General features: G+C 31.4%; 1 protein-coding gene across 7 annotated transcripts in view; it reads left to right on the forward strand.

Annotated features, from left to right (window-relative positions):
• Positions 1-18,334, forward strand: part of LOC148624856 (uncharacterized) — a 21,201-nt gene extending 2,867 nt beyond the window's left edge. Inside the window, exons 2-11 of one of the 7 annotated variants that reach the window (XM_088567858.1) lie at positions 2,693-2,757; positions 3,951-4,015; positions 4,570-4,657; positions 9,775-9,820; positions 10,835-10,855; positions 11,323-11,352; positions 14,115-14,180; positions 14,662-14,842; positions 16,361-16,465; positions 16,555-18,334. In XM_088567858.1, coding sequence (XP_088423984.1) covers positions 2,695-2,757; positions 3,951-4,015; positions 4,570-4,657; positions 9,775-9,820; positions 10,835-10,855; positions 11,323-11,352; positions 14,115-14,180; positions 14,662-14,842; positions 16,361-16,465; positions 16,555-16,771 — 882 coding nt within the window. In that variant the 5' untranslated portion in view covers positions 2,693-2,694 and the 3' untranslated portion in view covers positions 16,772-18,334. Of the gene's footprint in view, positions 1-2,692; positions 2,758-3,950; positions 4,016-4,141; positions 4,658-9,774; positions 9,821-10,834; positions 10,856-11,322; positions 11,353-11,898; positions 12,011-14,114; positions 14,181-14,661; positions 14,843-16,360; positions 16,466-16,554 lie in introns of those variants that run through there. The other 6 variants (XM_088567859.1, XM_088567861.1, XM_088567856.1 and 3 more) reach the window with 6 other exon arrangements.
• The last annotated feature ends 2,480 nt before the right edge of the window (positions 18,335-20,814 follow it).

Consider the following 20,814-nt stretch of genomic DNA (forward strand, 5'->3'; position numbering starts at 1 on the left):
ATGTAGCCAAATATACATTTATGAATTATTTTATGAATAACATTCAACATGTTCTTTAGCACCCATTACTGATTTTTGAACCCTTTATATTTCTATTCCCCAAACTATGTAAAAATCCCGACTCAAAAACTTTATACATCGTTGTTACTGCAGAAAAGACGTTACACCTAGATACCGATACACAGTACTTGGTAGAGATTCTTCATACTTTATCACACATAATCTTCCAAATATACTGAAGAAGATGTTTCCAAAATGCTCGAATTTTTTATCGGTAACATATTTTTCCAGTGTAGTGGACGCATTTTTCAACAAACAATCGATATTCAAATGGAAACAAATTGTTCTCCATTACTCGCTGACCTATTCTGTCACTCTTTTGAGGCTGACTTTATAGTTGATATGTCAAAAAAAAAATCATTTACCAGATCATCTGATCCCAGTTTCCGCTATAAAGATGAAGTGTTATCGTTGAACAATCGTAGTTTCTAGGATTTGATACATCGCATCTATCCAAAAGAACTTGAGATAGAGAACACTACAGACACTATGAAGTAAGCCTCATATCTTGGCCTACAATTAGAGATCGATGAAAAAGAATAGCTATAAATCAAACTATATGACAAATGCGATAACTTTTCATTCCGGATTGTAAATTTCCCTTTCATCTGTGGCAACAGCCCTTCAGCAACAGCGTAAGGAGTTTTCATATAACAACTCATACATTATACCAGAGCTATGATTTTGGAACAAGGTTATGTTCCTACAAGATTAAAGACATAACTGCAGAAGTTTTATGGTCGTCATCATGAAATCGTGGATCGTTATAATGTATCCATCTGCAGAATGAAATTACCCTACAAATGAACCTGGTTCATGCTCCAAGTTTTTATTGCAATGCAAGTTGCTTATTTACTTTGGTTTCTTTATAGGTAAATTGTATTTATTTATTGTTCGTTGTTGTGTGTGTCTGTTTTACCTGTCTAATATTTATCTCTGTATTGCATTCCTTGAATTTACTCTTAAAATTCTGCTTCCCTGGATTACTATTTCTCAGTTAAATCTGTGTTCGGAGGAAGCTGGAAAAAAGCAAATTGATTGAAAAAAGTTTGTATATATGGATATTAATGATATATTGATGTCATTAACTTGCATGTAGCTTATGGTGGTCAATTAAACATTCTAATATGACATCCTTAACAGGCTTTGAGACCACAACAGTGGTCAATTTTCGATTGCTATATGAGCAGCACGCGACTTATTGGGCGTGGCTTGTGTGTGTAAATTTCTGTCCACTTTAATCATGTCAACAAACACACGTAACACTCCGATATGTATCAGGTGTTTTCATTCATATCAGTAGCGTGAATGAACATCAAATTCATATTTGATAAAGATATTAAACGTTATTTTTTAGAAAAGTTATATTATATTCCGTAAAATCACTTACACACATATCCGGTAGCACTCGCCACGTGCCATGTATGAAACCCAACATTAACAATCGTCAATGAATAAAACATTGTACCTGCTCATGTGTGAACACTGTAACCTTATTATGCAAAACGAATATTGCCATATCTAACATTGTTCTACTTAATTCGCCCTTTCCTTCATTATAAGAAAATACAAAGCAAAGTTTCACTAGCAACCATTTCAACTGACATAGCTAGCGTAAAATGTATAGCCAAATAATGTTACCGTAATTGGTGACAAAATTTTAAAAAGTACCGTTACTGTCCTATATCTATATCTTTATCTAACAGACATCACGGAAACACATTTTACCATTGTTTACCACGGGCTGACCATTTATGCCGCATTATTTTACCCCAAGCGCCATAATAAAAATGATTTATTGTTAAATAATATTAATTTTACAACAATATTTGTAGGTGGGTCAGGCTCAATGTTGATGCTATATAAAAGTACATATCTTTTTTTTAATTTTGCATAAAATAAGCGTGCATGTCACGTCAGTTGAGCTAAATCTGTATTGTGTTTGACATACACCTGCAAAGTAGAATATGTACAGTGATTGTGATTTCCGTCAATTTGCACTTCTCCGGGTCCTATCCACAAATCATCTATACCACTGAATTGAATCCGATGTAGCATTCACATTTTTTATCACATGATGCCATGCTTTTTCACCTGAATGAATTTGGGACTTCCTTTATGGGTTTCGGGAGGGTATCGGGAGTATTACTGAGTAAATTGTGCTCACAATGTTTTTAAATCTAGATTCGCACCTACAGAATATTGGCAAAAAAAAAAATAAAAAAATAAAAACAAAACAAAAAAAGCAAAGCATCAACAATAGGAAAATTCAAATAATTCAAAATTTAAATACATGGCTTGAGCGGACGCAGTCATTCACAATCAGGGTAGGGGAAGTATTTTTTTTTTTATATTTTGTATACTTTACTTAAGATTTGTATACTCCTGTATTATACTATAAGCTTTTGGGATAGTACCTATTAATTTTATTCTGTATTGATCCATTGATTGGTTGCTTGGTTAGAATGTTTATCTATTTAATGATTTTTTTCTATCTTCATCTCACATCTATGTACTTGACTTTTAGTAAAGATCGGATAATTTTGAAGATAGTAACAGGAAACCGTTTTTTTCTTGTTGTTTTTTTTCATTTGATGACATCTAAACTTTGAATGTATTTTAATTTTAATAGTCATGCCTATACCATTTAGAAATAGAGCTTCGATACCATTTGGATGCATTTCCGATCTATCTATTGTAAGTGTGTTTTTCTAACTGCTATATGAATAATGTAATATATATATACTGATCTCACTTACTTGTGTACATAATACCTATAGTAGGCTAAGAAAAAAAGGACTTATCACATGTTTACAGTTTATACCTTTGACAGCTTACCGGTAAGCTTTCATACATTCGGAGATTGAAATATTGACAAATATGTTGCAATCAATATTTCCAGCCCACTTATATTCGATTTGGAATGGTTGGCTCCGCCTATGTCATTTGCATGGAATGTCCGGGACCATACTACTTTTTTACAGTTTTGGCTTTGTCTTATGTAAATAAATTCATTACACTTGACACGGGCTGACCATTTATGCCGCATTATTTTACCCCAAGCGCCATAATAAAAATGATTTATTGTTAAATAATATTAATTTTACAACAATATTTGTAGGTGGGTCAGGCTCAATGTTGCTGCTATATACAAGTACATATCTTTTTTTTTAATTTTGCATAAAATAAGCGTGCATGTCACGTCAGTTGAGCTAAATCTGTATTGTGTTTGACATACACCTGCAAAGTAGAATATGTATAGTGATTGTGATTTCCGTCAATTTGCACTTCTCCGGGTCCTATCCACAAATCATCTATACCACTGAATTGAATCCGATGAAGCATTCACATTTTTTATCACAAGATGCCATGCTTTTTCACCTGAATGAATTTGGGACTTCCTTTATGGTTTTCAGGAGGGTATCGGGAGTATTACTGAGTAAATTGTGCTCACAATGTTTTTAAATCTAGATTCGCACCTACAGAATATTGGCAAAAAAATAAAAACAAAGCATCAACAATAGGAAAATTCAAATAACTCAAAATTTAAATACATGGCTTGAGCGGAAGCAGTCATTCACAATCAGGGTAGGGGAAGTATTTTTTTTATATTATGTATACTTTACTTACGATTTGTATACTCATGTGTTATACTATAAGCTTTTGGGATAGTACCTATTAATTTTATTCTGTATTGATCCATTGATTGGTTGCTTGGTTAGAATGTTTATCTATTTAATAAATTTTTTTTCTATCTTCATCTCACATCTATGTACTTGACTTTTAGTAAAGATCGGATAATGTTGAAGATAGTAACAGGAAACCGTTTTTTTTGTTGTTTTTTTTCATTTGATGACATCTAAACTTTGAATGTATTTTAATTTTAATAGTCATGCCTATACCATTTAGAAATAGAGCTTCGATACCATTTGGATGCATTTCCGACCTATCTATTGTAAGTGTGTTTTTCTAACTGCTATATGAATAATGTAATATATATATACTGATCTCACTTACTTGTGTACATAATACCTATAGTAGGCTAAGAAAAAAGGACTTATCACATGTTAACAGTTTATACCTTTGACAGCTTACCGGTAAGCTTTCATACATTCGGAGATTGAAATATTGACAAATATGTTGCAATCAATATTTCCAGCCCACTTATATTCGATTTGGAATGGTTGGCTCCGCCTATGTCATTTGCATGGAATGTCCGGGACCATACTACTTTTTTACAGTTTTGGCTTTGTCTTATGTAAATAAATTCATTACACTTGACCAAAAATTGACAAATTTGCAATGTAGGAAATTCGGGAAGTAGGGGAAAATCCCAAAATACAATTTTCCCAAAATGGAATATTCAACTGTGCCAAAACCACTGGAAGCCAAAATAGATCTGATTACCAAACTTGATAAGCCTGCATCGTTCAAACGCTACTGGTTGAAAGTTTGTTTTGGGATATTGCTTCTCGTAGTCCTTACTTATTGCATTTACCTGCATTACAGTTATCTACAAATCTTAGGCAGGCTAGATGAGTTACAGAATTCATCTAAATCACCGGATTCACAAAACACATTAATTAATAAACGACTGGTAAGTGAACTTATTTGATTAGACAATTCAAGGATTCAAATGTGTGTTTTTAGTAAACATTACTGTGTTTATGATTGTTTCGTTTTTTTTGTAATTAATTTATATTTTATTATTTCCATTTATACATCTTACTGCTACTCACGGTTAGAAGGTGGAAGGGAGGTGGCATGCAAAGAACACCCGTTTACTTTTTGTTAAAAAAGAAAAATTAGTTTATTTGACGATAAAGAAATTATTACATGTTCCAAAATATTTGAGGCCCTAAATGGTGGCCGGTATGGCAGGAATACATCTGTCGTACCAATAATTTTCATTGTTACGGCATTTCGCGTAAAACATTTACACTAAATATATATACAGTGTGTCCTTGGACTGTAGGCATATTTAACAGCACTCACCTCCTCCAGCAAGCCTTTTCACTCGCCGGACGAGTAAAAAATCGATTACCCCGCCTCTGTTTTTTCGCTATCCGTAAAATTAAGTAAACCTATTTTAGCATAATTATGCTAAGAATGAGTATTGTTGATAACACCCCAGTCAAGTTTACGAACTTGTTCATACAGTTAAACTTCTACATATAAAAAAGTGATTACTTAAAATTGCTCATAAAAGCAATGGAACAAGTACCCCCAAAATGTATATATTTAAAAAGTTAATTACTACATAAACATATTAAAAAAAATTAAAACAGTTAAGTTAAAAACATAACAATAAAACAAGACTGTAAATGATTTAAAAAGACAAAATCTGTATGGTCAGTTATCAAACAAGCCTTACTCACGAATTTCCATTGCAATGTTGAAATTTGAACATTAAACATTGTTTAATGAGTTCTTTTTTATGAACTTAACTGTTTACAAATGGGAATGCATTACGTTGTTATATGTAATGCATTTAAATTCAATTTTATGAAATATTTAAGATATGTATAAAATAATGCATCCATTAACAACAATTTGATAGATAGGAAAAAAACATTCCAGTTATAGTATTATCGCAATTATGACAAATATAAAGTTTCGTTAATGCAGAATCTCAGATCACAGAAGTGCAAATGCACAACTATATTTACTTATTATACAGTTTTGGAATAAAGAAAGCTAAGAAACAGGGAGTCATTAATATCTGCAATACTACATAAAAACATGAAATAACGTAGATCTCCAGCATTTCTAAAAACGAACTGTTTGTATTTTGGTCTCCCTATGCTTCTTAGTATAATGTCTTACCCCCAAGATTCTTTCCTTGTTTTCTTTGTTTTTTGGTTGTTTTTTGTTGTTTTTTGTTGTTTTTGTTTTTTTTGTTTTTTTGTTTTTGTTATAGAACTAAGCATTAGGGCACAATAGGAGGTTTATACAAAACAACATATATATTTACTCCGACTACCCCCCCCCTTTATATCTCGTTACGATGGCTCTTTTTAAGATTAACGCCCACGACTTCCGGCCTTCCTTTCATCTATACATGAAATCAGTAAAACCTGCATTTACCGAACTTATTTGAGGACGTTTTAGTTGCAGTTAAGTCGACGGCGTGTGTTTTTAACACAGACTTATTCGAATTCATAATATCAAATTTGTTTATTGATAAAGTATACTTTTTTACGATTTGGTGTAAGTAAGATTGTTCTATATTAGAGTAATGCATTTTGTAAAAAAAAACTGTATATATAAGTATATTGGGTTACTATATCACCGATTTATGTCACGATGTTTGTTATTCTTATAATCTGGCAATTGAACAACCTTCAATACACATAACATAAAAACGTAGGCTTATTAAAAAAGAATGCCTTTGACCTCTTGACATTTTAATTATTTGACATCTTTTATACCGATTTCAAAATATATTTGATGAATATTGCAGTATTAACAATGCAAGAACAAAGTGATAAATGATTTGCAAATTACACAATAAATATTCAGGAATATTTTTAAAGTTCTAAAATTTGTTTAGAATACATTTGAATGTGTAGATTTATTGGTTTAAGTAATAAGAAATATCTGCTATATTTGATGCAAATTTTAACAGAAAAATATATACCGATTAACATATATCAACATGAGCCAGTTTTCGATTTTAAACAAATAGTGCATTTCAATTGGTTAAACTCTTATAAGGAAACGGGTGTGTATATTTTGTAAATGTCAGGTTTTCTTTCATATATGAATTCAAACAATGTAGAAGGAAACTTGTAATCCATGTCTCCAAATATAACAGTAGTTATTCCCTACTTCCATGTTTTAATGTAGTATCAAAATATTTATAACATTAAAACATCGAGTTCTGCAAAAACAGAAAAAAAACAGAAAAAAAACTACTTAAAAACAACAAAGCTAAGGGCCTACTTTAATAATGCCATTTTTGATGTCACTTGCGTTTAGAAATAAATGATGCAAGCTGTTTACTTGATTTTTTATTGGCTACAAAATTTCAAATTTCGGATTAAATATCTAAAACTAAAATTTACTCATCCTTTTCAAACACTTTCTAATTCATACAAGTCGATTAGATTTCTAAACGTAACATAACATAATGCTAGGTAACAACTGTCTTTAAAATTAACGTCAATATTTTGTTACGAATTTTGTTAATACCTGTAATCGCCCGTAATTGTAGCACAAATTTCAATATTAAAAGAAAATATAAATACTAAGGGACATCACTTAAACCGAAATAATGATATATGCGAAGCAAGGCAGAATTCATGCCCTTGATACTTTCTGCAAAAAACTGCATATTCACGGCTTTGTATTTGACAGATATGAAATGATTCCACCGAAGTGGCATTATATGTGAGAGGGCGTTGTGTGACTTTGAATGGATTGAAAATTAATGATCCCCCACAAAATGATATACAAAATTAATTATCCCGCCATTTTCGTTGAATTGAAAGTTTAATTCTAACTAAAGATATTCACGGAGAAAAAAGCTTTCAAAATGATCTACAAACTTACAATGTTACGATATGCATTATATGAAGGGGCGTAATATTATGTGATAATATTATATTATATTTACTCGTCTTATTAAAGCTACATGTACAGGGTCTGCGTCAATTCATGATATTTACTTAGGAAAAATATAAGAAACAGTATGAAAATAAAAACAATTCAAAAGATAACATCGTGTCTTTCAACCTATATCTGTAAGATAATATACAAATATGAATACCATAATGAGACAAAAATAACCCATATCTTATTGTGGAAACGGTAAAGCCACATATGTAAAAGTTTAAGTAATGAACATGTTCATATGAAGATTCAAACTTATTTATATGTTCACCATTTCAAAACACCACAGGGAAATGTTTAGAAATCTTTATTATTGTAACCTGTCCAATACGATAAAAAGTTCCAGAAATTTTGATAAAGTCAATTATTTACTTTACATTAAGTATTTTGACGATTGCTTTTTTATTTTGGAATTCTAAAATGTTTGAAAGTACTATGCAGAATAAATGAGTTTATACTATCGGCCAAAGTACAAACTCTGTTGCCACAGAAAGGTCCCATTGCTTAAAAATGCAGCATATAAAATTTTAATCAAATAAAACAAACCACTAAAATAACGATGACCATACTTTATGTTTTTATATAAACCACTGTCAAAAATTTTACAACATTTTCAAAAATTAATTCTTAAAAACAATTCTCTTCCATTCTAAGCTGGTGATTACTTTTTAACCACCGAGCAGTGATTAAATTTCTGCGAAAGTTTTCCTGCCATTTTACATTTCCGAGTTTCCTACAAATTTCACTGGAGAAACAGATTATCCTCCAATGCTCTCGGGGATTACAAGATTTCTCCACTCTCGATAGTTAAATTTTAAATATAACCCACGAGCTGAAATCTAAAATTTAATTATCTCGAGTAGAGACGTCTTGTTATTCCCTCGAGAGACTAAATAAGAATCAATAATTTCTATTCCACTAAATATAATTACACCCACGAAGGAGACGGTAGGTAAGGATATCCCTTCCCATTGCCCTGAACCAGGGGCAGATTTAAAATTTAAGGTTATTTATCAAGCCGATGAAAGTTCAAAATTTTTTGGGGATAACTCTGGGTAAAATCTCGGTTTCAAGGTGCAAATAAATAATCACAGTATAAAGGTTTAAAGGGAACATAATTTTTGTAAAATCAAGTTTCAAGAAAAGAATATTCATTTTTGTCATTTGTCATTTGTTAAGGGCCAAAATTTGCTTCCAGGATTGAATTCACTCTTTACAATTTTCCTGCTTTAAGTCTATGACTTTTAGAATTTTGTTTTGCATATCTCTAATTTGATATAAATTTCCAGGTTGTAAAGACGGCTGTTTAGAAATATTTGTTTTTCCTATAACCATTAAAAAATCGTTTATTCAATGTTTTGGAAAAGTTCCTTTACAGTTTAATTGGGTTCGTTCGTGTCTTCTATAGCAGGCATTGATTTAGATGTTGAGTACAATTCTGTGTAAGAGTCAGGCAATGGATGGCATATCATTTCCCCCAATTTAGTTATTTTTGCGTAAAATATATTCAGTATACCTAGAGAACAAGCAAAAAACTATTTAAGTTTATTCTGAAGCATCTGTGACGTAGATATTTTTTACTGCAAAATTTTCCCGCCATATTTCCATAGTGCATTTCAACTAAATTTGACTTATCAATATCTTAAAAGGGCATATTTTACAAACACTTTGATGGTTATTTCTGGTGGTTATCAGGTATAATTAATTGGTTAATGCAATAAAATCTCTGAGTGTTGTCCTCCATGTGCTACACCTTATATACATTTTGCCCGATTCTTAGACGGAGAATTACTTAAATAGTATTTGAAAGAAACACTCAACTCAAAGGAAAAAGGAAATCTTTTCTGCAAGTCAATTCCGAGAACATCATGCAGTTCTTTATTACGTAAATGCATAACTGTACTCATTTTACTGATTATAAGGAACGCTTTCCTCAGTAAATATGAGTTGGTGACCAGAAATAAAACATTTGTTTTTGTCTTAACTAAGGTTTATCATCTAAATTAAAACAGTAAATCTACATTTCTTTGTAGTAAAGAAATTAAAGCTTGCAAAAATATAAATCTTGCAGTATTTATGAATATGTTTTTTCCTATATAGGACCGCCGTGATTTGGACACCAGGAGACGTCAGTCAACAAGGCGACGTAAGTTCCCAAAGATTTTATATTTTGTGATAATTGTGCTTTTATTGAACTTAACAGAAAGTTTCACTGAATCAATTCTTTCTTAAGTTTTTTTTGTAAATAAAGACAGCTTCTTTCAAGCGATAGTAACAAAGCCCAGACATGTCAACACATTTTTAAACTGTTATGAAATGAATTGTACTTCTTTTTATACTCGTATTTATATCTGCTGTCAATATTCCGATATATTGACCGGATGGACGCTCAAAAAATCAAATGATAGTTTTGGGCGACCAACTGATCCGTCCAAAAACAAAATAAAAGTATTTTCAGCATTATGAATTATTTTAGATGATCTTACTGGTAATCATTACTCTGTGGGGTCTGGTTAGTTTAGTTCACCGAAAATGGGTAAAACATAATATCTCAACTGATAGACAAACTCGACGCAATAGTAAAAAAGGCATATGTACTATGTTGTTTCAGAATAAAAGCATATTATATTTGTTTTCCAAGATAATATTTTGTATGAAATGACAGCATTGCCTTTTTTCAACAATTTTGACATATATTTTGAAAAGTAAATCATTATAATTTCAATGTAGTTTTATTAAGATAATGTTCTAACTAACCATATTACATTAAATAAGACTAGTTTTTTTTTCAGTTTTTTCAAAATGCTGAAGATTTAGAAATGTACACTGTAATTAATAATTTGTTGTATTATTGGACCTAACCCTAGTCTCCTAGTTTCTCTTCTTGAATTTCAACAACTGATTTTTTAAATTGCTCGAAAATACAGTGAGTACAGGAAACACGAGTAATTAAAGTTAATAACAACAATTATATACATGGGGAAATGTGATTTAAGAGTTATTATTAATTAACCAAGATCGATATTTAAAACTTTAAAACTATCCTCTAAAATGGTTGCTCTGCGAATACTAATATTGAATACTTAACAGGACATTTGTTTCGTGGGTTGTGTGGGATCAACCACGTGATATGTTCTTTTTGATAAAATATGTCTTTCAGGACAGACCCGGTTTCAGAGAGGTAAATAATTTAATTAATGTCACATGAAGTTGCATTGGCTGACCATTTGTTCCAAAAGGGTTTGTATAAAGTATCATAAAACCAAGTAGCTGTTGTGAAGTGTGATTGGTCGATTGTTTAACTTCCAAGCAGCAATATTTCAGCTATATTCAGGCGAACTGATGTAAAGTAAAACGGATAATCCGTATTGTTAATAAATATAATTGTGTATCAACCAACATAATACAAAGGTCAAAATGCAACGGTTTCTTATATAAAATCACAATAAATTATCTTTGAAAAAATACTTTGATTTTAATCTTTATTTAGTTAACACTGATCATCGGATCCAATATCGACAGTATAATACAACTTAGTTTTCTGTAATAGACTAAAATATTTCGTGAATTTATAATGTATGAAAAATTATTTTATAAAAAAATATTAATAATATCTGTCTTTAATGTAAAACATTTATTTTTTGACAGCACTTCATAATTTACAGCAACAAGTTCACGGTAAGCCGTCTTTATTTAGAGTTTAAATTATGTGTTTAATTTCTTCATCGAGTGTCATCAGTTAACATGTATGATGTAACCTATTCCTCATCGAATCAATTTTGCTGTTAAAACAACATGAGAAATATCTAAAAGCTATGTTATAAAAAATGTGACATTAATTTTGTAAATAAATATTTCTACCATCTTAGAAAATCATTTCTCCTACTAAATTATTTTCTGTCGTCTTTCTCTTCTTTGAATTTTTTTTCTTTCGTCAAGGTTTGTCACCAAAAATTATACTTTTTTTTTCAAAAAATATATTTAAAAAAATAAAACCATACTTTAAATTTAACAGAATTTGTTGAAAAGGGAAAATAAGTTCTAAATATTCTAAAAATTCGGTTCCTGTTGTATGGCTTAAAATCAGTACACTCTAAAATATTTGTTTTTTAAAGACTATTACAGCACCCGCACCAAACTTTTAAGCATGAGCTTTGAAAGGTTTAATTAGGTCAATGTGTGTCAATGCTACATCAGCTTTCTCATATTTTGACCTTCACTTAGAGATCGATGGCAAAGGAAAACTATTTACCAAACTATACGACAAACGCGATGACTTTTCATTCCGTATTGTCAACTTTCCTCTCATCTGTGACAACGTCCCTACAGCACCTGCGTAAGTAGTTTTCATATCACAACTCATACGTTATACCAGAGTTTGCCGTAACTACGCAGCCGTTTTGTATTGCGCTAGACTTCTTCCAATGTTGCTTCAAGATTGAAATCATCACTACAGAAATTTTATGGTCGATATCCTGAACTCGTGGATCGTTATGGTGTATTCATCTGACAACTGGTTTGTTCAATGTGTCATCCTTTTCTCTCCCGTCTACCCTGGACTTGACTTTTTATAAGCAACTCGGCGGGTGTTTCTAGAAATTTTTAAAGCAGAAGACACCTACCCTACCCGTACACCTGGTCCATCTCCAAATTCTAAGTGGAGTCCGAGCAGTTCATTTACTGTTGTTACTTTGTACATATTAATTTGGTTATTTTATGTTCTTTTATGTCTCTTTTCCATGTCTGGTCTTTGTCCCTGGATTACATTCTTTTGATTTCTGCTAGAATCTTGGTTAAATTGATTGCTCTTACTTGATAACTACCGCATATCAACTTAGATTTTTATATTACTACTTTAAGAACATAACCTCTGCAGATGTAATGCGCTTTTTTTCTCGCCTTTAAAACGTAAAATAATGTAATTAGAATATTCAAGAATATTTTATAATGCACATTAGCTGCTTTCATAATTTGAATATGTCTTAAGTTGACTGTAGGTTATTAGAATGAAATATTTTTCAAATTAGATTCTTGCATGCGAGGAATAAACCCTTTGTAAAACAAAATTTGAAAGCACCAAAATTTTCGACTTTTCGTTTTGTTCTTAAATAAAAAAGAACAATTGTATATTCATTTTTTCCTGGAACCTCAAGGACAGTGGAAGACGAATTCAAGAGGAATAACTTGGCTGTGTCAAATTTTATGATAAAACTTTGCCAAAGATTTTCGTGCCGTTTAATTTCATTGCATGTATTAAACAGAAACTTCGCAAAAGGCGTTAACTAATAAAGATATACAATGTACATCAAAATACAATTAAAGCAAAGAGACAAAGGATAGAAGACAGTAGAGAATAATCGCTGATAAAATCTTAAACCTTTCCGGTGTTCTCGTGCTAGCGGATAGTAAGGGATGTCTTGCGTTCGAGTCATACCAAAGGATTTTAAGTTAAAAGTCACTTCTCCTCGGTTAGCTACATTGTATATGGGATATAACGTGTTCGTTTCAGACAACTTAAAATGTGTTCGAGTTCGATGACATGCTTAACAGAAGACTTTTACATCTGCGCGATGTCACATGAAAATCCGACTCAGGGTTTCCGACTAGTACAAAGCACGGACTGTTCCATTGATATAACTTTAATGATAATAAGTCAATCAATTTATTATTAATGACAATAATTGGTTAATATATTTGTATTAGATAAATTTGTGATGTGAAAATATAGTATTTTTATTAAAAAATGCTTGGAATTGTGTGATCTCTTTCCACTCAAATATGACATTTGATTTAGTATTGTCAACATTTTGTATTTGCTCAATCGAAACGATGCGACATCGTTTAAAAGTAAACCGAAATTTATTTCACAGTGTGAATTATCGAAATTTATTACATTATGAACAATTGATAAAACACTGCTAGCTAACTGTATAATAATAAGAACATGTATTCGATAACGTACAAGATGAGACTTTTTAACTGGGTTCTCATCAGTAATGGTATCGAAATTTACGCTGCTGAGTGCTCAATTGGGTATCATTTCATAATATACTTCAAATGATAATATGAGAAAAATTAAAATCATGCATTTGCTCGACTTGAATGAGTCGTGAATTCTCCAATCAAATCTCATAATTAAACAGTTGAAAATTTAGTTCGATACTGATTATGGACTCTGAGCGATCTAGTGTTCCCGGTAAATTATCTAATCACAGACTATAGGAAAAAGGAGCGATAACGAAGAAAACAATTGTAAAATACAAACGCAACCGGGAACAAATAAAAGAAAATCAAGCTAAAATACCACAAATGAACTTTAAAAACCTCAATTAAATATCATCATGTGCATCACTATAACTACATATACATGGCGTGAATTCAATACAAAACAAAATCGATCAATTAATTACTCAATGATAAAATGTACAATATTTTTTCAGCTCTTGTGCAACTACCTTTAGTACATTTGAAAGGAAGAGAAGACGCCACTTCTACACGGTCTGCAGGCTAGTATATTCTGATTTGTAACATTCAAATAGAAAACTTGAACGTGTATTATTACATTCCTACATGTCACCTCCTTTAAGTTACCACATCGGGTTATTGTCTATGAATCCGTACATTATTCCCAAACAGCTAACAAGCTTGCGTTTAGTCTGAGGATAAAATTCTATTTCAAGAAGCAAAGCGCACTGAGATTCAGACAATCTGGATATTTTTTTATCGAAGAATGAATTTCAAATGTCCAGAATCTTTAACTGATGACATTGTAAAGCTTTCAAATTTGTTGAATTAGTCAATATTATTTTGAATAAAAAACGGTTACACTGTCCAGCGTTGCCCGTGTTCGAGTGGTCTTAAGGACAGAATGTATAAAAATATAAAAAAAACTTTGAATGGAGAATCCTCAAGGAACTTCGAGGCAGCTTGCATTTTTCTTAGATTATTTTTCTAAATAAATTAAAATGTTGTTATAACAAATTTCAGATATATGTAACAATGATGCACAATGCTTCGTGTGGGGTGAACCCGATCAAAGTTCTTACGACCAGTTTCGATATGTCAGAGAACAAGAAAAAGTAGTTGGTGTGAAAATTTTAACGGCTGGATATTACGATATTTACTCTCAACTATGTGTAGCTGGACTCACTAATGATGACCAATTGCCGTAAGTATAATGAAAATGAGATTTGTTGACTTAGGTACTAATCCTTGTTATCAGTTTAGTTTTAAATTCTTAATCCACGAGACAACGTGACAATGTGTAAGCTCCATTTTTATGAATGGTCTAGCAATCAAATATAGTAATTAGAATAGGTCTCACATAAAATTTAAAAACGGCTCCCACTGGTCTTTGACGTCAAAAGTTTTTTTCTGGATTTCCGATTCGAATATATGCGCCACAGGCTTTTGAAAATAAAATATTTTGTTAAAAGATGTCCCAGTACAACAGGTTTTTGTGGTTGGAATATTAAAACATGTGGTCAATATCTGCAATGAGAAATCAAGGGTTTTTTTTCAATTTATTAAGAATTACACTATTTAGTTCTATTTTGTACTAAAGTTTACATACGATGCTTATATCAACAGCAATGAAAACGTTTTGTTTGCATAAGTAAGCACATACTCTTTCACTTAGTATAGTGAAATATTCATAATTATAGAATATAGAATATAAATATAGAAGGATTACCGTCTCGTAATTCATCGCAATATCTCGCGTGGATAGATTTCAGTATACTAGCCACAGCTACTTGCCGCCCATGCAGTCAAAATAAGGTCATATAAAACATTGATATCACAAAAGCAGGGGAAGCTACAGCTATAAACATCATTATACATGCTGTCAGACAATTTTAATCTATTTAAAACAAATTTTATGATGATCGTTTGGGTTTTGAAGAAGAGGTTAGACTTTCCTATATGAGAAAATGCCTTCCTCCAGTGCTAGACTCCGGCCCCCATTTTTTGTATCAATAGTTGGTCAAATAAAAACGTTGATATGGCGCAAGAATGGGCGGCTACAGCTGAAAAATTTCTTATATACACCCTTGGACCATTTTGGATCAATATGAAATGAATTTTATGGTGACAGATCGGGTTTTGAAGAAGGAGTTTAAATTTTAAATGAAGGCGGGCTCAAAACCAAAGCATATAAAAACGTTAATATCACAAATGCAGGGAAAGCTACAACCATAAAACTGCTTGTAAACACCCTCGTTCTATTTCCGATCAATTTTTAACAAATTGTATGACGATTGATCGGGTTTTGAAAAAGGAGTTTGAACTTTTAATGAGGAGGTAAGTACGCCTTCGAAGATGGGACCAGGTTGATAATTTGATAAGAGATTAAAGTATCGAATATCTAGGTATTGATCAAAACAAAAAAACATTGAAAAAGTCTAGAGGCATTTTTTAATTTGTTTTTTAAACCGTATAAGTCAGAATACCTACATTCATCGTGATTAAAAGTTGAAGCGATGGAAATCGTCCGCCATAAAAACAGGGCACGCTCAGCTTCAACGAAATGCATCATAGGTAATCTCGCTAGATATCATTCCACGCAACATATTTATTATCGTACTGTGCAAAATAGCGCGATATTCCATTCCTTTTGCTATTTATAAATCAAATATACTCCTTTGTTCCCATGTTTGATTCACTTACATATTTATTTCAATTTCAGAAACCCTCCCTGGTTTGGTTATGAAATAATAAAAGTCAGATTTTTTCAAAACAGAAGTCCATCAGTTACTGTGCTTGCAGCCTCGTTCCGTACACAAGATGAAAGGTTTGTACGAAATTAATTTCATATATACATACTTATTTTAATAAACGAAATTTAATTGGAATAATTGGAAGTAACTTGAAATATTTCAGAGGACAGAAGTACGTGCTTTCAAACGGAGACACCACAGCCCCTGTCGATACCTTGGATCAGAGAGGAATGTTTGATTTAGAATGCAATGATACCATTATGGTTCGTCTGGCGTCACGGCTGTCAATCGGTAATATTAAGTTTATACAGGATAGCAAGAGAACATTTTTTGGACTTAAGCTGGTAAGGGCTTCACTTCCCTATGGCCAACAGTGTTGAAACCAAGAAGAACTTTGAGATTACTAAACGATTATTTAGTTAATAACAAAACTGTATAATATATTAATCTGTGACAATGACAATATAGGGCTCAAAAGAAATAAGGATGCCAGTGTTTTATGACGTTTTTAATGAACTGTTCAGACGTATATAAATTGTGGCGTTGATGTACTTTTTCTGTTTTACATATGAACAAGCAGCAAAGCATGGCATAGCATACGTCATTATGTAGGATCTTACTCGGTAAGCAGTCGGTGATGAAACAATTTAAGTCAGTCTACTGACAGTTACTACTTACGAGCAATTTTACATATAGAGTATATTTAAAGCTGAAATATTTTCTCTTGTAGTCATATCAAAGACATATCATAGTCTTTGATCAAACATACGAACTTTCAGTTGAAATTAAAAACTAAGCTACAAAGATGTAGAATTTACTCAGGATTGTGGGAATGTACTCCAAGTTGAAAAATTAAAAAACCCACACACATAAACAAGAAAGAAAGAAAACCAACGGTGACACAATGAGCAGCAGAAAACGTTTGTTTTTATTAATTGAATCCTCTGACAACAATATAAGATTTAACAAACTGGTTAAACGTTTAAGAATCAACATAGTCAGTCCAAACGTAATCGGCAAAGTAGTGACATCATGAATTTCAGAAAATGTTTTAGAGAGTGTCATATTTTAAAGAATAAAAGTCGTTTTGAAGGAATAAATCGATTTATGAATTCGTAAACTCACTGAAATTTATGAAGCCCATCTGTCTTGTTCATTTACAGATGAAATCCCCGTAAACATCCTTTTTAACCCTTTTATGTTTGATTGGGAACACATTGTATATAAAAACACCGTTTTCTTCCTTTTGTTTGCTTGTTTTTGTTTTTGTTTATCGTTCTATAAGCACTTGTGTACATTGTGTACATACTGTACAGTAATTATTGTTTTGAAAAAAGTTATTATTTCTTTGAATGTATAAAGTAGTTTTTTTTTTTTTGTTTTGTTTTTTGTTTTTGTTTTGTTTTGTTTGTTTTTGTTGCATGTATTAATCAAAATGATGAAACTAAGTAGTGTTTTATTTTTATATTTACCTTAAATATGACATTAATTATGTAAGCACCAAAAACACATTACAGGGGTAGCTGAGAGAAGAGAAAGAAAATACAGGATGTTACCTGCGTGTAATTGTGTAATTGTAAATTAAGTAATTTTATTGTTTCTGAGATCTCGTCTATAAAGTTCGAACTTGTATATATGTGTTTGTTAGCAAGATTCAGCTTATTGACAAGTTAAAAGAAAATGTTAGAGCGTATGTACTGTCAAGTGCTTAATTTTGTGAATAAATCTCAAATTGGGTGTTTTTCCCAATCCCTAATATCTTCCTAAAATTTTTATTTACATCAAATATATTGTTCATAACTTGAGTTATGAACAATAAGTATGTAATGGAATAGTTCATTTGAGTTTTTTATGAAGGTTGACAATGTCAATGTACAAGAATATTTTGTTTACAAAACGGGTATCTTAACATTTTAATTCAATAATAAAGATATATCATCTAATTGTTTGAAGTTAATGTAATTCATTTAAAAATAGAAAAAAGAAATGTATTTATTTGCCAATACATAACTGCCAGAAAAAAGGTAGACAAAAGTACACCAAACGTCGACATGCATGGAATACGGAGCACCGATAAGATCCTCTAAATGGTACATTTATTCTAAAATTTACACGTTAAGAGATGAAGGAAATCGACATTATTTCTGATTTTTTTAACAATTATGTCCAAGATTTAAAAAAAGAGTCATGATTCGGTAAAAGTCAATGTGTCCTTATGCAAAACCATTTATCAAAGACTTTATAACCTTACTGAGATCCTATCAACAATGTTGTTTTCTAACTAGATAAAGTAACAAATGACTTCATAGTTCTGTCAAAATCACTACTTAAATAGTTGGATAAAGGACTGGAAATAAGATCACAAGACAATGAAACAAATAAAACAATATAATACATCATCATATATAGTTATAAATATATATAGTCGTGATATCTTTTTTTCGTGTTTTCACGAAAGATGAAGGTTGAGAACTGTTTTCCTTGTACTGAATACTAATAAATGATACATGTAAATGTCCATATAAGGAGCATTCCATTGATTGTTTAACTAAATGCAGTACCCGATTCTCTCTTAATATTGACAAAAATACCAAAGCACTAAAACAGGAGGACTAAACTGCTTACTTCCAAATTAACAACTGTTAAAATGATTCGGCACTGATTTACGTTGGACAAGAACAGTAGGTATACGTACCTTGTCAAAGACAGCAAGGAATTTAACATCATGAAAAAAATTTTTTTGAAACCGACAACAAATATACCTATGATTAAATAAATACTTTAATGAATTTTTCGATTAACAATATATTGTTACAGTTTGGTGGGTTAGTGTTTAATAGACAGAAGCCACATCCCGATGGCCACTTGCTGATCTTTTCAGGTGGCATCTTAATGGGCGGCACTTTCTAATCTTTTTCTACACTCATATTGGGCCACCATTAACTCCAACAAACAAGTTGGCACGGACGTATTTATTCTGCATCGCGATCGCACAAAAAAAAAAACAAAACAAAAACAAAACTTTGATTTACATCTTAGGCTGTAATTAAAGAGAAATCATTTTTAATGAACCCTAAAACTATCACATTTCAGAGGATCGTATTGATAAACATTTATTTTACTACATGTAACTAGATTTCAAAAGCCTCGATAAAGGTAAACGTAGCTGTTGAGAAAATGTTTAAAGGTGGGGTAGTTATATTTTATTATTTTGATTTGATAACTTACTTTTAATCGTTGACTTTTTGTCCTTGTGACCTATGATATTTGGTCAGATATTACAAACAACAAGTCAGAGTTGCTTCCCTTTGACCAAGGTAATGCGTTTTCTTTCTACATGTCTCCAGTGCTCCGATTGAACCTTCGTTCTCAATCATCTAAATATTATTTTTAGCTGTCATATGATGGACTTACAAAGTATTGACATTATTACTTAAAAAAAACTGGACAACACTGATTAAGATAGTTTTTAGAAAAATCAGACAGGAGGTGATTCATGCATGTCAAAAACCCACCGAATTCACTTTTATTTTTTGTTCAGACACCGTTATAGATCACTTAACCAGTGTTAGTTTTTTATTGTGGGGTTGCGTTTTTAAAATTTATATAGATTGTACATGAAATTAGCACTTTGTGAAAGTTATCGTCCTTGATTTGGTTTGGTTTGGTTGATTTTAGTGGGAAGTCAAAGTGAGGTTTCCGCAAAAGTACAGATCTAAATACAGAAAGGACTATTGTCACCTAAAAATATAGCATATGTAGACCAAAAATGCATCATCTGATCCATTGTTTTTTTACACCATGAATCACCTTATCATAGGCAGTGTCTGAATTTATATGAACTGGTACTTAAGTACTTATCACAACTTAGTGTTCAACTCGTTTTAAACTCAAATATATTTGTATCCTGTAGTGTTGTGCTACTGAAAAAGCATAAAATTATAATATCTTTTTTTCTTTCAAATGAATGTGTTTTGTTAACCTAATATTCACTTCAACTGGTCATTGTTGAAGGGACACCAATTTTTCAGCTGTATTTAGTACTTTTGAAAGTGCATATAAATGTAAATGGCAATGTACACATAGCAACTTGAAAACATCTAAAAAATAATGAACTAAATATTCTATTTCTGTGTGCTTATATCAGAAGAATGCAAAACACATATTCAAAAGGCTTCAAGTCAAATCCGTCACAAATTGGTTCCTAAACGGAAGCAATTTTCTCAACTGAAGACAAAAAGCCTTTAAAGGATGTTAAAGAACTCAACTAAAAATAAAATGTACAGTCATCTTGGTCTGATTCAATGTAACAAACGATCGCTTATAAATACTATTACTATTTCATCAGAACTACTCTCCAATGGGCCAGTATGGTGGGCGTCTTGCAGGAAGCTAGAAGTAGCCAGTCAGCCATCTGGAGCTT

Source organism: Perna viridis, chromosome 2, assembly GCF_037379345.1.
Source record: "Perna viridis isolate PV_CMFRI_1.1 ecotype Kerala chromosome 2, ASM3737934v1, whole genome shotgun sequence".
Lineage (NCBI taxonomy): Eukaryota > Metazoa > Mollusca > Bivalvia > Mytilida > Mytilidae > Perna > Perna viridis.